General features: G+C 54.5%; 3 protein-coding genes across 3 annotated transcripts; 1 reads left to right on the top strand and 2 right to left on the bottom strand.

The window, feature by feature from the left end:
- Positions 1 to 461: 461 nt before the first annotated feature.
- Positions 462 to 1490, bottom strand: BKA78DRAFT_83858 (uncharacterized protein). Its single transcript, XM_066893835.1, has 3 exons — positions 1183 to 1490; positions 981 to 1124; positions 462 to 914 (listed from the first exon to the last, which is right to left on the bottom strand). The coding sequence occupies exons 1-3, from the start codon at positions 1354 to 1356 to the stop codon at positions 648 to 650; spliced, it is 585 nt and encodes a 194-aa protein (XP_066748164.1). The 5' UTR covers positions 1357 to 1490; the 3' UTR covers positions 462 to 647.
- Positions 1491 to 5017: 3527 nt separating this feature from the next.
- On the bottom strand, positions 5018 to 9475 carry BKA78DRAFT_350187 (uncharacterized protein; the record flags this gene model as incomplete). Its single annotated transcript, XM_066890944.1, has 5 exons — positions 5018 to 6781; positions 6830 to 7713; positions 7760 to 7885; positions 7942 to 8245; positions 8381 to 9475. 5 exons carry the CDS (start codon positions 9473 to 9475, stop codon positions 5018 to 5020), a joined length of 4173 nt encoding a protein of 1390 aa, XP_066748163.1.
- A 1813-nt stretch (positions 9476 to 11288) lies between these two features.
- BKA78DRAFT_350186 (uncharacterized protein) lies at positions 11289 to 14313 on the top strand (the record flags this gene model as incomplete). The annotated part of the gene is made up of 6 exons (XM_066890943.1): positions 11289 to 11904; positions 11959 to 12824; positions 12875 to 12995; positions 13046 to 13458; positions 13507 to 14086; positions 14210 to 14313. 6 exons carry the CDS (start codon positions 11289 to 11291, stop codon positions 14311 to 14313), a joined length of 2700 nt encoding a protein of 899 aa, XP_066748162.1.
- Positions 14314 to 14966: the final 653 nt, after the last annotated feature.

Below are 14966 nucleotides of genomic sequence, written 5' to 3'. Positions count from 1 at the left end.
GTCTGGTCTTTGGGTCTGCTATGGTGAATCGCATTCAGCCGTACAATGGAGGAATAAAGTGCAGTCAGGGAACAAGGACGTCTACAACGCTCGTATTGAACAAGATTGGTCCCAGTTGCCTGAGGCTACACCCGTTTACAAATCCAGGGACTGTAGACTTTCCAACGGCGTCACCGAACCTTATGCAAAGAACATTCGAAATTGCCCTTGGCATCGGTCGTCATCGTTTCACCATCTGAATCTCTATTTTTGGATACTTTTCGGCAAGACGAAAGGTCATCCATGCACATCGCGCGAAAATTTTCTGAAAGGGAAAGAAACTCATCCACGTCAATGACTTGTGAATGTTATGTGCTTCTGTCAGACAAGCAAATCTTTCCCACTAACAGGGTCATTTTCACTACAATCGCGGTATCATTGTGAGTAGTCGTAGCATTCAGACATCAAATTCTGTCATTACTGTGAAGGAGTGATCGAGTCACCAAGGGTATGAAGATTATTTGCCAATCCGCGCCAAACCGATCCGATAGTTGGGTGAAGCCTTTTCCCAACCGGCTCCGATGATGGCACCACCATAGCAACGTCCCAAAACAACCACACCATGTCCATGACCCAAACAGAACCAAGCTGGACTTTGCTGTGGGCGCCTAGCAATCTTGCGATCCGTCTGGTGGACATCCGTCAACTGACATGAGCCGCGTACGGTCCGGTTGGATGCCATTGGGGTTATCGAGGCGAGTCCGGTCTGGTTTGGAGAGTCGAGTCCTACTGGTCGACTTGGTGTCGCAGGTCCTAGGGCAGCTGCAAGGGCGATCTGACTGCGGAGAGAGGACTGGCTTTGGCCGACACTTGCCGCCATTGTACTCGACAGTTCCGCATGTGTAAACCTGCGCGCAGTCGTCGTCGGAGGGAACCTGTAATTTGTCTTAGCACAACAGTCCGCCAACTATTTCACGTCATTCTGTAAGGAAGATACATACGTAGCATCCGCAGCCTTTAGTGCCGTCATAGTTGCAAGCGCCTTTCAATACCGCGGCAAGGCGAGGGGCAAATCGGGAGTCAATCTTGGCCTTGTCTTGGAGAATTTGAGAATTTCCACAATCGGAATTGCAACTCCTCGTGCACTGATTACATCGTCAGCAACATATTAGAAGTGATTGTTGACTGATATCGCAAACTCACCTTGCTGCTGATCAGAAAGACGCCGTTCTTAAAGTTTCCTTTTTGATCCTGAGGATAATATTTGTTGACGTCTTTGCCGTAATCGTCGTCGCCATAGTCGTTGGCAGAAACCATCAGCGCAAAGAACGCGAAGAAGAGGAAGACCACTACTTTCATCATCTTGTCGGTTGTCATGTAATCTTGTCGAGTGCTGAGAGATTAACGATCCGCGTTGCAGAGGGAAGATGACTGAGCTGTAGATAAATGAAGGTGCTGAGGCATCTCTTCTGTTAAATATCCTCCCCGCTGCTCCGCCTTCGAGCCTTACAGCCCCTTTCGCATTTCGATCCCCAGGGTCCGCGCCTCTGAGAGCCGCGTTGCCCTACTGACACTCTCGCTTCGCGAGTCCCGAGCCTAACGACGTTAAGCTATCGCGCACTGCCTTACCCGGACGGTTCCGGGCTAGAATACGGAGCACAACCTTCCGCACGTTTCCTGTCTTCGCAATTTAGCGCCAGGGAGGCGCGTTTCTGAAACGAGATGGTCGTTTTTTTGGCTGAGGTTTGGCATGCATAATTGCTCCGTAGTGGTGTGAAGCAGGACGCGAAAAGCTCGGCGGCGAGGTGGCGGGTGCAAGGTACGGCGGATGGCGCGAAAGACTAATTTGACAGGTTCCTGATGGCCACTGCGATACACATCAAAGATATCTTCACTCACCAGATGCAGATTGACGAAGGCTCTGCGCATCTGCGTAAGCATCTTTACCTGCTCGTCATGTTCTCACAACGATCTCTTCTTGACCGCGCACCTGCCATTTTGGGCTAGCTCGGGCCGCGCCGTCCCAAACAAGGGAGCCGCGACTCCGGAATTAGACGCCTAGGGCCATCTGTATGCCTGATGCCTGCAACAGCCAGTACTCTGGCCTGGCTTCAACCTAGCCCGCAATAAACCGTCTTCTCTTTACCACTCAAACCTACTCACTGGGGCCAGGCACAACCTGTTCGGCCAAGTCCTTGGTCGTCCAGATCCAGCAACACACAAACACGCTAAGTGCCTTCCGGCAACCGACCATGCGCTCGCCGTTTGGCAATCGCGTCTAGTCGGCAACTGAACGTCGGGGGCAGTGCAGCATGTCTAGAACTCGGGTTGATAGGAGCGGACGTCTCAGCGCAGCGAGGACAGCTAGTCTTGCCTAAGTCTAGATCGATGTATGGACTGTAATCAGGACCGTTGTCAATCAGATTTCATAGCCAATCAGCCCACCCCTGCTCGAAAAGCAAATGAAATGAGGAGCAGATTCGGCAACACCAAGGGCAAGCGCATCACAAACCGCAGATTCAAAGCAGACAAGCAAAAATCAGATTGTTCTCCCGTCGCGCAACCTTGAAAGACCCATATTTACTCGGCCATTTCCAAGTAAGATCGGAGATCCGATCTTGATTCTCTGCTCTGGCCATATGTCCAAACCTGCGCAGCCACCCGGATTCTGCTCGCCTGTCAACAAGTGCGACACCCGCGTGTCGGGGATTTGCGGCTTGCAACATCGCTCCTCGCAATCTCAACACTTCGATATCTTTCTCTGTATTTGCTCTTGCAGTCTCGCTCCGTGCTAGCCACTGCCAAAGCCCCTTCTAGCGCTTCTACTAGCATCCAGGCTTTTCCAGACAACAAAACTTCTCCAGCTGCCTGTCTGTCGCCTGGGAGACGAGGCAGCAAGCAATCAAACTGCAGCGCCGTCGTCTGACTACGCTGAATCTGGCTGAAAGAGCGGGTACCCAACAGAGACAGAAAGACAGCTCGAATGCCGCTTGTTTATCATTGGGCAACCTCTTCGGGTTCGGGACGAGATCAGCCCCGACGAGACGAGGCTTCGGGCAAGTACGAAATGTATGCCTTGTCCGAAGCCAGACCCGAGGACATGCAGATCCCCATCCGAAGAGGGTTCATGGTGTTTGAGAAGAGTGATTGCGTGCTGGGGAATGCTTTGAGCAGTGGAGGAAGACGAATAGCTGAAGGGAAGAGCGTCCAAAGAGATGAAGTTCTCTACGTCAGCAATGAAGACGGCCAGCCACATCATGCTGCGCGTGCGCCTGAGGATACCAAGAACAATTCCTTGAATCAACATCCACAATAATTGGAATGAGTGATTATTAAGGTCCTCCTTTCTCTTCTATCGACTCGACCCCACTGACTCACCCACTTCGTGCCTGTCCGTTCCTGAGGCGCAAATGCACAACACATTCGCAGGACCACTTACTCGTTGACTCTTGTTGACTAAATCCCCGCTGTCTGACAACGTCTCGAGCTTGACCAGGGGGTTGACTTTGTCATTCTTGCGTGCCTGTGACCGTGCGCTTTTGCGTGTTGCGTGCCCAATGGAAAGAGCCTGGCATGACGAGCCCGCAAGCAGGCATGCCTGGCGTCATCATGCTTGTTGCCTTTTTCGGAAGGGGTGGAGTAGGTGACCACGTGGTGGCGATGCAGTTGCGAACGCGATTGCGAATGCCTTCCATTGGTCAAGGCCAGGTAAAGGGTAGAGGTATTTGCGCATGGGACAAGTGATGAAGCCCAAACGCCGACAAGCAGTCGTGACGAAAATGGAACTTGTGCTGCCGGAAGTCCAAATGGGCAAGTGACGCGGCAGTGTCGATATCGTGACAGGGTCGATATCATTGCTGTGGCCGGCTTTGACACAACCGCCTGCTGTCGCGGCCAAATGAGTCGCCTGGGGAAAACGCGCTGGGTGGCGTTGATTCTTGCGTACTCGTCTGCGTACTCTTACCGTGCGACTTCTCACTCGTCACATCTGATAGCCGCCCCATTGGATGAAGAGACTCGCATCCACGGGTACCTGCCCCGAACACCCAATATCTCAGACCCTCATTACCGCGCTTCTCCCGCGCCTGCTCCGTCCACCAAACCGACCGCCTCAATACGAAGGCAAGATGAGACTCTGCAGCCCACCATACAGGCTCACAAAAGATACTTCAGGAACGTACCGTCTGCGTGCGCCGCCGCCGAGTATGAGCCTACCTAGGCAGGCTCCTATTTTCGACCCAATAGTCAGGCATCTTCTTTTTCGTTAAGGCGGGAACACTTTCCGCAGACTTTTCCTTTTTTTCTTCTCCGCCCAGAGGAAGCGCTGCACTGCTTTGCGCCCTTGCATTGGGGGCGAGAGCTTGTTTGAATTGCGTGGCGTCGTAGGGCTGGGCGGGCTGTGTGGAGCTGGGCTGGGCCGGAGCGCTGCGGCTACGCGCGGGAGCCACATCGGTACATGGGTACCTCATTGCGTGCCTGAGAGCTGCGCGAATCAGTCAGTCGACATGGAGGGCGAGAGAAAGGAAGGCAGAAGTTCGGGAGGGAGATGGTTCGCCCTTTGGATTGGATAAGCGTGTTACTGGTGAGGCGGGCGTGAAAGGCGGATTGCGGAGGTTGATATGGGAAATGAGATGGTGAATCGCCAAATGCCCATCATGCACAGGTCATACGTGCAAGGACGTGGCGCATAATAGACGGCGGGAATTGAGCAAGAGAGGGGAAAAGGATATAACCTACGATAGGAAAGCACACAATGGGTACGGTGGTGGTTGAAGGTCAGTATTTCCATTTTGGTCGGCGCCTTGACATCTCAACCATGAGGTCCAAGCTTTCAATTATGATCATTCAAGCAGAAATTCTGAAGATTGACAGCATTACTTGCTGACGGACGAAGAGTCTGGAAGTCGTTGGCATTACACAATGCTCGGATTCGGATTCAAATATGCCCATCTAGGTACATCTGCATCATCAGCAAGACACCACGTCCCCAATACAGTAATTACCTCCTCAATTATGATGTTCACTGCAGATGAACAAATCATGCCTCACTCTCGATTCCTCCACCTTTCTCCCGCCTTCCAAAGGCGCCCTTGACTTTCATGCCTCCGTGCTCAACTTTGTGGCCCAACCATTTGACTGTGCGCGGGCCCTTCCACTGCATGAGCCCTCTGTGTCGTCGATGCTGGCTCTTGCGCGTACGCTTGTACTCTTTGGCTGCGGCGCCGAGGCCGCGGTGGCCATCGGTGCTAAGGTTTGTCGAGGATGATGAAGATGACGAGGATGACGAGGTTGAGGCTGTGGAGTATGAAGTATCGGAGCGTGAGAGCCCCGGCGGTTGGTTGAAGCTCGTGGCGTGTTGGACCGAGGGAGTCGTTGGGGTGAGACCGTCGAGGTCAAGATCATCGTCGTCGTCGTCGGAGGCGGCGTCCAGCGCTCCATCTGGTCGCTCTTCCTGGCTTACCGTACTCGAGTTCTCGCCGCCAGGTCGGTTGCTCTCGTTTGTGTCTAGGCTGCTCCTGCTATTTCCTGTCGAGCTGGGTGTAGCGATACCAGCTCCCACATTGCTCTGCACAGCCTCGACAGTGGCGCCATCGCAGTCCTGTACCGCTTCCAGTACCTGCATAACATGTCCTACGTCGATGTCACGTCGAGCAAGGCCGCGGTGCGCGCTGCTGAGGCCCGGCAGGAAACGGATCTTCAAAACGACCTCGCCAATTCTGTTGAGGCGGGGAGGTTTGCCACCATCCTCGCTGCCAGAGTTGTCGTTCTCGTCGTCTGATTCAGCGCCGTCGCTACTAACTCTCCCCGTACGTAACATCTCGTCGAGATCGCAAACGTTCTTCTTGACACGCTCGTAGACTTTCTCGGCGTCACGACCGCCATACACGCTGATCGGAACATCCGTATCCTCGTTGTCGGCGACGTCTTTGAGATAGGTGACGCCAAATACAAAGTTCTCTGCCTTGGAGGATGAGCTCAGGGCGTGGGAGAGCGAGTGGAGATGGGTCGAGCGGGGCCTCAAGGTAATTGCGAGAGGAGTGCGATGGCGTCGAGAAACGGGAAGTGAAAGAGCCCTGCTACCGTGCGTCCGGAAAATGAGGGCATCGCTAGAATCGTCGACAGGGGCAGGTGTTTCAGAAGAGGAGGCGGCGAATTCGGAGTTTGGAGCTTCGATGGGGCTGGAAGTAGGATGCATCTTGCTGCTCCCGAGTGGAACGCGCAATTTCAATCGATGGTGTTTGTACGTCTCAGGGAGGTGAGTGCTGACAGTCTGTGGAGCTACCAGCAGCGTTCCATACTCCCAGCCCAACATTGGGCGAGGAGCTTGAAGCTTCACAGCGCGGAAGACCATCGAGATGCGTGCCCGGCCATAGCCAATGCCGCCGGCGAGTGGGAAGAAAGCGTTGATTTGACTGCGCTTCGCGAGGACCTTGCTCAGGGGCAAGTAGATGACGCCCAGCAAGGGGTCGTCCTCATGGACACGGGCGTCTCGTACTGAAATGTGAATATCGGCTTCGCGCCAGTCGCCAATGAAGCGCTCACAACCTGCATTGAAAAACGGCTGGGCGTTCTTGGGTTTGGTGCGTGTCCGGTAGATTTTGCGGTGGTTCATGATGATAGTGCAGTAAGATGAGGGCAAATCCTCGCCCTTTTCTTCTTCCTCAATGTCGCTGGACTCGTCGGTCGGTTTATTGAGGCGCTCGAGCTCTAGACCAGTGATTTGATGGATCGTGATGCTGAGAATGCCAGATGGGTATTCCGTAGGAGGCGGTGACGCAACAATCAACTGGTCCTGTCGCTCCTGGGAGGTGTTAGTATTTCTTGGGGTACTTCGTTGTGTGACTCTTACCTTGAGAGTCTGAGCCTTTTGTTGCTGGAGCTCCCGGCTTTCGTCCCTCTTGGCTTCACGAAGCTTGCGCTCGCTCTCATCGTCAACCTGCTTCCTTAGGTCTCCAAGTGTTCGAATGTTGGGATCAGCGGACTGCTCCACCAACTGCGAATCCAAAATCCGTGTCTTGGAAAAGTATCCAACACTCCACTCGAGCTTACCTGGCATGCGCTTGCCAGCCTCAAGTGCTCTAAATCCATCGAGACGGTCCATCATTCTGCCGCTGCTCTGGGGATCACGCATAAGCTGCTTGATGTCGACTTCGATACGTCCCAAATCGTCGTCAGCAGTTGTGCGGTCAGAGTCCCATAGCTGTACACGCAGCCTTTCATCGACATTTAGCTCTTCTGGCGTCACCAAGACAAAACATGTCTCGTCCCAGCGTGGCTCCATGTCTTCCACGATGATGCGAGTGCTCCAAAGAGGCTTGTTGAATTTGGCCCATCCGACGGAAATGTATCCGTCAGTGCTGCCCTTCTTCCAGAGAAAATCGAAGTCCCCCTCTTTGAAGCCGAAGGCGCGCTTGATGTGGACCACAATGACTCCGCGCGCAGAAGTATCCTTCTTGAAGTCATCGCCCATGAGCATGTCTTTGAGGTCCAGGGTAAGCGATTTGGGCGCAACATATTCTGCCATGGCAGCATCGACAGCACTCTGCACAAAGTTTGAGATGAGAGGAATATCCATAATGTCAAGACCCCTTCTGGTGAGGGGTATGCACGAGACGTCAACTTTGGGCTGCCCCAGAAAGGTCAGTGTGCAGAGGCTGAAGAATGGCGGGTCAGGGGTAAGTTGGAGACGGGCGCGGACCGTGCCGACGAATCCTTCGAGTTCAACCCATACAGCTTGGGCTTGTTAGTCTTGTCAACGCAGTCCGGCGAGACGACTTACGGAACTTGATGTTACCAGGAAGGTAAAAGGCCAGGTACAGATGGGCATTCTTCGCTCTGTCTCGAATACCCTTTTTGACTGTCCGCGATCTGTACGCGAACGCGACCTCCAAGTTGACAAAGTCTCCTACAGGAGTTATTAATCACTTAAATTACCCTCAGAAACCGGGTGCTGGCGCCTACCTTCTTCGGCTTCCATTCCCTCTGCAATATTCTCATCTGACTGGAAGTCCGCTGGATTGTCGTGATTTTCGGCCTGGTCCTTTCCTTCGGTACCGCTCTGGACTTCGCCTTGGCCAGGGACATTCCGGTCGCTATTCTGGGGATCGGCATCCTTTTTCAGCTTTCCTTTTCGAGAAACTGACATGGCGGCAGCTCCGGTCGGTAGCCAACGCACGCCCAGGAGACGAATTGCTTCACTTCCTTGGCCCAAGTCTTCCACACTGACCATGCGGACAAGTTTAGGGAGAGACGCTTGCATGACATCCTAGAGCCAATCAGCAAAACAGAGCCAAGGATACCGACCTTTGCGGAATCATAAGATCAAGGGAGTCGCGGACAAGACAACGCATCCAGAGTCTTGGTTCCAGTCATAAATGTTGATCCTCCATATCTTGCTTACCTCTAACGTGTCAGCCAAACTGGTAAACAGATCCGGATTGACAAGAGGCCAGATTGCTGCCAGTAACGAGTTGAGCCACTGAGTTGATTCTGGGGTTTCAGACTTTGCCAAGGCTTTGCCATTCTGCCTTTCGGCCTCCCAGACCTCGGTGTTCCAGACCGCGTCTACTTTGTTCTCAATCCAGGAGCGTAGGCCCAGAATGACGAGAAGGCCAACTCCGAAGACGGATAAGAGCGCTATCGGAATCGCAAATGGATGATTTACAGAGGATACTCGAGCAGCTACGAGGGCTGTGAGGAGCAATCCAATCACCAGACCCATTACAATCGTAGTTGCATTTTGGTAGATCTTGGTCAATTCATTGCGCGTATTCTCAAAGCTTGGGGGCGGAAACATGGCTTTCATGCCAGAGTGATATCGCTCAGATTCGTCGGCCTCTGACTGTATCTGTTCGCGACTCTTTTCCTTGGCCCCAGCCCCAGTAGAGCAGCGCTTGCTGGACCCAGGAGGAGGCTCGTTTTCTGGAACGTTCTTCAAATCTTTGCTGGTAAAGTCATGGATGGTGATGGGCAGGTGGGTCACAGGATCAGTGATGGTCCGCTCGGTAGGATCCTCTGACCTCCGCTTCATATTCTTCCGCTTTTCCTTGGGATTGCGACCAGACACCATGGACTCTGACGTGTCCTCGGCAAGCTCACCGCCAGGGTCGTCAGTCTCCTCCTCTTCGCCATTTTCGATCTCGTCATCATTATTTTCCGGACCGGCCGTCTCTTCGTGATTCTCGTTGTCGTCGTAGTTTTCTTGGTCGTCTCTGTGTGCAGGGTGATTCTTGTTGCGGCTCTGGTAGTGTTGCTTGTTGCCATCGTCGGCCTCTTTTGCTGATTGAGGACTTTCGCCAGTCCAGTAATTCTTGGCTGCAGTCACCGTCTTCTCGGTCCAGGAAGGCTCTTCGGCATCGACGGCGCTTGCATTGTGGGCTTCCCCTCGTTGTGCCTTTTCTTCCCGGTAGCGCGAGATGGTCGGGATAGGATGATGCGGTGAGTAGCGGGGTACAAAGTCGCGGCGAGTCGTGTGCGTGTCGTCGCGGGCGGTCATTACGAGGTCGTGCTAGGTTGAAAACGGCAGGCTGGGGAGTTAACGAGAGACGCGTAGAAAACAAAAGGCAGCAAGAAAACAATCACGAAGCAGCAAAGGAAGTCGTTGTCAAGATATGGGAGGCAGCTTGGACGCGAAAGAGATGCATGGGAAAGCCGCAAACAAGAATAGCGGTTGAGGTTACTTGGCACAGAAACTACTTTTCGCGATGGCCTGCCTCGTTAGCTTCGTCTGACGACAATGACGTCGCGGCCAAGATGAAACCCGCCACCATCGAACCCGGAGCGATCGCCATCACGTGTTTTTGGAGCGAAAGGTCTGGAGCAGTCGTCGCCTCTGGCCCAAGCACAAGCCGTTGGAACTGACAGCACGCGGCAGGACTGCAGCTGGCCGTCGGGCGCCTTCAAATACCTGTACCTCGACACCACGTCGCTCACGGCGGCAACACAGACACGGCCGGCCAGCCGAGTAACGTGGACGCTTGATGCAGCAGCGGCAGCGCAGCTTAGCCTGTACGGGCGCAGCGCAGCGATTCCCACCCGATGACGGCGGCAACTGCATCGACGACGAGACTCTGGACTTTTCAGGACCATCTTTGAACCGTGGAGACATGAGCGACTTGGCCACCTCGTCCACCTCCACAGTCGACCTGACCGGTACCGCGCGCCAGTTCATGGTCTTCTGCAGCGTTTCTTGGATCCAGAGTCAAGACCGAGCGAAAGCGACGGGGTGCGCACGCATGGCGACGGCGTGGTAGGCGATACTTGACGAGGCAGGCGGCATGAATCTGGTTGGTAGATGATTGCTTCTGAGAGGGTGTGGTGCGCTGCGCCGTTTCAAAAGCGGCCTCAAGATGCAGGCAGAGGGCGAGGCCACCACTCGGCCCGGACGTGAGAGGACCAGTGACAGGGCCTGACAACCAGGACGCCGTGATGGCCGTGCAGCTGAGGGCCGAGGTGGCTCTTGCCTCTTACTCAGCCCGTGCCCGTGGCCAGTGTGCGGATGCCACAAGTCACGACAATTATTTCGAAATTCCTTTGGAAAAATGCGTGGGATCCATGTGTCCAGTCGCGCGGCACGGGACGCAGCCACCGGGCCGGGATAGGGATCACAGTCGTGGATCAAACGGTATCATTTGCCGGCGGGTGGGAGAAGACATGTGAGCGAGCGAGCGAATGAGAGATGCAAAGAGTCGAGTCGCAAGCGGTGAGTTTCACGGCCCTCTCTCACCTCGGGGCGGGGAAGCTCATGGCCAGACCACGACGACAAAATCACAACCATCGTGTCTTTCTGCTGCCGTCTTTTTTCTCTCATCATCACCCTCATACTACTAAGCCCGAGTAACGACTGCTTGCTCTCCTCGCGACAGTACCTACCGTACCTTCTGCTGTCCCTGTCCGTCAGACTACCGGTCAGCCCGTTTTGTGAGCCCGCACCACGCCAACTGCGGGGCCCAGCATCACGCATCCTCTCTTCTTTTCCGCCCGCGACCAGAGCCTCACCCTGCCAGTCAGCACTGCACTGACGCTGCAACTCATTTCACCCGGTCCATCGCTCGAAGATCCTCCGCAGGGTTGTCCATTTGCCATCTTCCCCTTCCACCGTGACCCTCGAAGCATTCCCAGGCCAGCAGCCACCTCCACCTTGCACCTTGCTTCCACTTGGACAAGGCTCAAAAAGTGCTGCCGGCGCCTCTGGACTCTGGTGATGGGCCACTCCTAACAAGAAGGACGCCGCCGCCCCTAGGGACCCCGTCTGTCTACTTTCCAAAATCAAAAAAGGTCCTCCCATCATCTCCCAACCTGGGCATACAATGACATCCACCACCGCATGGCATGACACGGCCAACGAGGGCTTCTTTGGTCCCATGTCGCCCGATGGCTGGGTCGACAACGACGACGTAGTGCAAAACGTCTTTCCCCCCTTTTCAGGAAGCGATCGCAGCTGGTCAAAGTCGCCCAACTCGCTCCCCTCTGGCTACTCCCCTCCTCCTCTCGTCGGCCTCCCTATTCCATACTCGACCGCGACTTCGAATTTCGCCCACCATGGTGCCTTTGCTGCCCCGGTCCAGATGGAAACCGATGTTCCGCCCATCCAGACCGACAGCGCATCAAACTCGCCTGCCTCGGATCAGGTTCAGACGCCGCCGGAGATGAACCCCTCGGTGGACCAGCAGTTTGACATGACGTCCAACCCATGGCCCCACTCGTCCAACCATCAGAGCCACAGCAGTCAAGGGACCATGGAGGAAAGCTGGGAGATTGTGCCCCGTCAAAGCAGCGTAATCTCGCTCGACAGTCCGGTTGAAAATCCTCGCAGCACCTTTGGCGCAAACTACTTCCCCACCCAGCCCGAGAATAGCGCGCCGATCCCGCGTGCCAACCTCGCCTTCACCGGACAAGACTTTGCAAATCTCCCACTGCGACAAGGTAAGCTCCTTCATTCTATCGCTTCTTCGTACCCGCGTTGACAGGTTTGCCCAGGGCCACACTCGACCGTGTCGCAGTCCAGCTCTGAACCCTCTGTACCACTAGCGTCCGTCACTCCACAAACCGGCAGCATGACTGGCTTCCCGCACTCCTCGTTTCCCTCCGATGAAGAGCTGCTATCGATGCTCCAAGCTCAAGGCCAGGACCAGCAGCCATGGTCGACCGCCTTCCCCCGGGACTCGATGAGCTGGGACGCCAAGTCAGATGTCTTGATGTTTGGCCCCAGCTTCTGCCAGACGCCCACCACCCAAGCGCCTGTGACGCAGGACCAGCTCCGCAGCAGCATATCATCTACGGCGCATTCGCTCTCTCCGGATCCTACGTCGTCTGTCGTCTCGGGTAGTCCCATGGAGCAATACGTTTCTGGCCCGCACTCGGCTAGCCAGGAACTTTCATTTGCGATTCATGGCGCAAATCACTTTGGCCATGTTCAAAACACGATTGCCGACCCGTCGCTGTTTATGGACTCGACTCTGCAAAGCATGCAGGCTCCATCGCAGCTCCAATTCAACTACATGCCAGGCACTACGGCGTTCAACATGCCCGTGGCGCCTCAGTATCCGACCGCGCCTCTCAACACTGCCTTCATGGACCCTGCGTCAGAGACTGCGCTCCTGAATTCGGCACAAATGTCCAACTTTCCAAATCTTTTTGCGATGGACAGTCCACCAGCAATAGCTCCGAAAGCATGCGACAGCCCCGGAAATTATCAGGCAATCGACACCGTTGTCAACTCAAGTCCTCAGAATCGAAGTGGCGGTAGGCAGCTTGGGTCTCACCTGGCGCCGGAGAAGAGGAGAGACGCCAACACCATGCGCGACATCAAAGCCTGCTGGTCTTGTGCGTTTCAAAGAGACAAGGTGGGTATAGTGCACGTGTGACGACCAAATCGTTTCTGACCAGCTTGCAGTGCGGTGAAGGCGACCCGTGCCCACGTTGCGCGAAGCGGTGCAACAAGGCCAATGGTCCACATCCTCAGCTCGCTTGTGATCGAACTCCTCTTTGGGAATTGGTGGAATACTTTTTACCTTGTAAGAAACCCCAGCCATTCCCAGAGGGCATGACTGACAAGTTCCAGCAGCGATCATGACCAGCATACACACACAACAGGCGCTAAAGGACTTTGTCTACAAGCACACCACCGGGTGGACAGATGTACGCATTCGCTTGCGACTCATTCCAGGGCGCGGTCTCCCCGCTATGCCTTGCGAGGCGTACGAGTTTGTTCCCAAGACAATCGAGCCCCAACGCCAGTTTCAGTACTTTAAAAACAGCAAAACGGGCATGCCATTACGAAGCGAAAGGCCGTCCCCGCCGCTGGGTATGGTCCAGATTGAGAATAGAGACAAGGATCAGTACACAAAGTACATTGACGACATCATCCAAAATTACTTTCCAGCGTTTGCGCAAATGTACTGCTCCGACGATGGGTACGATTTCAACTTGCGGCTTCTCGAGCTGCTCCGGAACCTGAAGCCAGAGGCCAAGGATGAGGTACGTGCTTTCCTGGCGACCAATTTACTTGATTCTAACGAAACGTAGAAGGATATTCTCCACGACGTGCGCCGCCTGATTGTCGTCACATACATCATGGGCCATACGCTCGTCCTGGAAGAGGCCAATCGCGCCACTGTCCTCCCCACATTACGTCATGCGCGGCCTGCTATCGAGTATGGCACTTTTTGCTCTCCTCGTGTCGTCAACCGTCAGCTCAAGTACTTGTTCTGCCAACTGCATACACAATACATGAGCGATGTGTACAAGAAGCTTCAGCAAATGCTGAAAAAGTCAAAGCAGTGGCCACCTGCCAAATGGGTAGCTGCCTTTGCTGCTATGCTCGGCTTGGCCATGGTTCACGAAGACACTCAAAAAACCGTGCACTTGCTCGCAGACTACAAAGTTGCGGCCGAGGGCTGGAGCTTCCGCGAAGCCGAGAAAGTAGCTGGTCGCACATGTGAGGCAATCGACGTCAAGTTCTCGTTCGTCACAGCACTTTTCATGCGACGAAGTTCCAAGGGCGAGAATCCGATTGTCCACAGGGACAGCAGCTGGTGGTCAACCAAGCTGGACCGCAACGCGTCCGTCTTCGCCGAGGGCGTCAAGAAGCTCGTCAGTGACAACTGTAAGTCCCATATCTTGTTTCGTTTCTGTTTCATTCAAAAACTCCAAAATCCAAAAAGGAAAAGCGTGGCGGAGACGACGACGATCTTGCATCAAGTCACGTGCTGACCGGCACATCCAATAGACACATACCTCGTCCAGCAACAAAAGGTGCCCTCTGACCGGCAAGGCAACTTCACAGCCCGTATTGTGGGCCGTTTCTTGACGAGTCTGCTCGATCAAAACTGATGAACTTCTTTCCGCCCCATCCTCTTCGACTGCTCCACTTGTGGCATTTTCGATTCCATTCGGTTCGGCTTTCTTATCTCACGAATAGACGATGCTAGTCTGTCTGCTTTTGATTGTACGCGTGTTTTTCATCGACTCGTCCACGAATCTTTTCCTCGTCGACCGCTTCGCATCCAACAGTAGGATCGACATTGTGGCCTCGACCACGTCAGAGAATTTTCCGGGTCCCGCGCGGAGCGCCGTCCGGCTGCCACTGGCGTGCCGTCCCGTCGCCGCAGACAGAATGTCGGAACTTGCTCAAGAAGAACTGCTGTCAAACATGGGGCAATCTAGCCGGCCCAAACCAATACAAGAACCACAATGGCTCCACGCCATGAAGAGCGGTTTTTTCCGGACTCCACAATTCTGCGCAATTCCGAGATGAGCACAGCCGAGGGAATGAAATTCACTGCCCAAACCCCAGACAGTCGCCAGCATAACTCCGGGCTTCGGTCCTGAGTGCCCACAAGACAGGCATGAACTTGGCGCTGCTCGCACCTGGACCAGGCCCGGGCCATCGTCCGATTCTAAAATTTGCGGCCCGGCTCGCGGATCTCCCGGTCTGGTTCTGCGCCTCCGTCTGCTTTCCAAATTCGCACTTCCTTCCATCCATC

Source organism: Phyllosticta capitalensis, assembly GCF_038381095.1.
Source record: "Phyllosticta capitalensis strain CBS 128856 chromosome Unknown BKA78scaffold_2, whole genome shotgun sequence".
In the NCBI taxonomy this organism is placed as follows: Eukaryota; Fungi; Ascomycota; class Dothideomycetes; order Botryosphaeriales; family Phyllostictaceae; genus Phyllosticta; species Phyllosticta capitalensis.
Note: the sequence above shows the minus strand (reverse complement) of the source record. Positions and strands in the feature narration are given on the sequence as shown.

What these genes read in the sequence shown, in the direction of transcription:
- BKA78DRAFT_83858 (XM_066893835.1), bottom strand. Translation starts at nt 1,356, where the DNA reads ATGACAACCGACAAGATGATGAAAGTAGTGGTCTTCCTCTTCTTCGCG. An exon ending in TCTTTCTGATCAGCAGCAAG is followed by an intron (nt 1,125 to 1,182) that starts GTGAGTTTGCGA and finishes CGATGTAATCAG; the next exon opens with TGCACGAGGAGTTGCAATTC. An exon ending in CTAAAGGCTGCGGATGCTAC is followed by an intron (nt 915 to 980) that starts GTATGTATCTTC and finishes GACAAATTACAG; the next exon opens with GTTCCCTCCGACGACGACTG.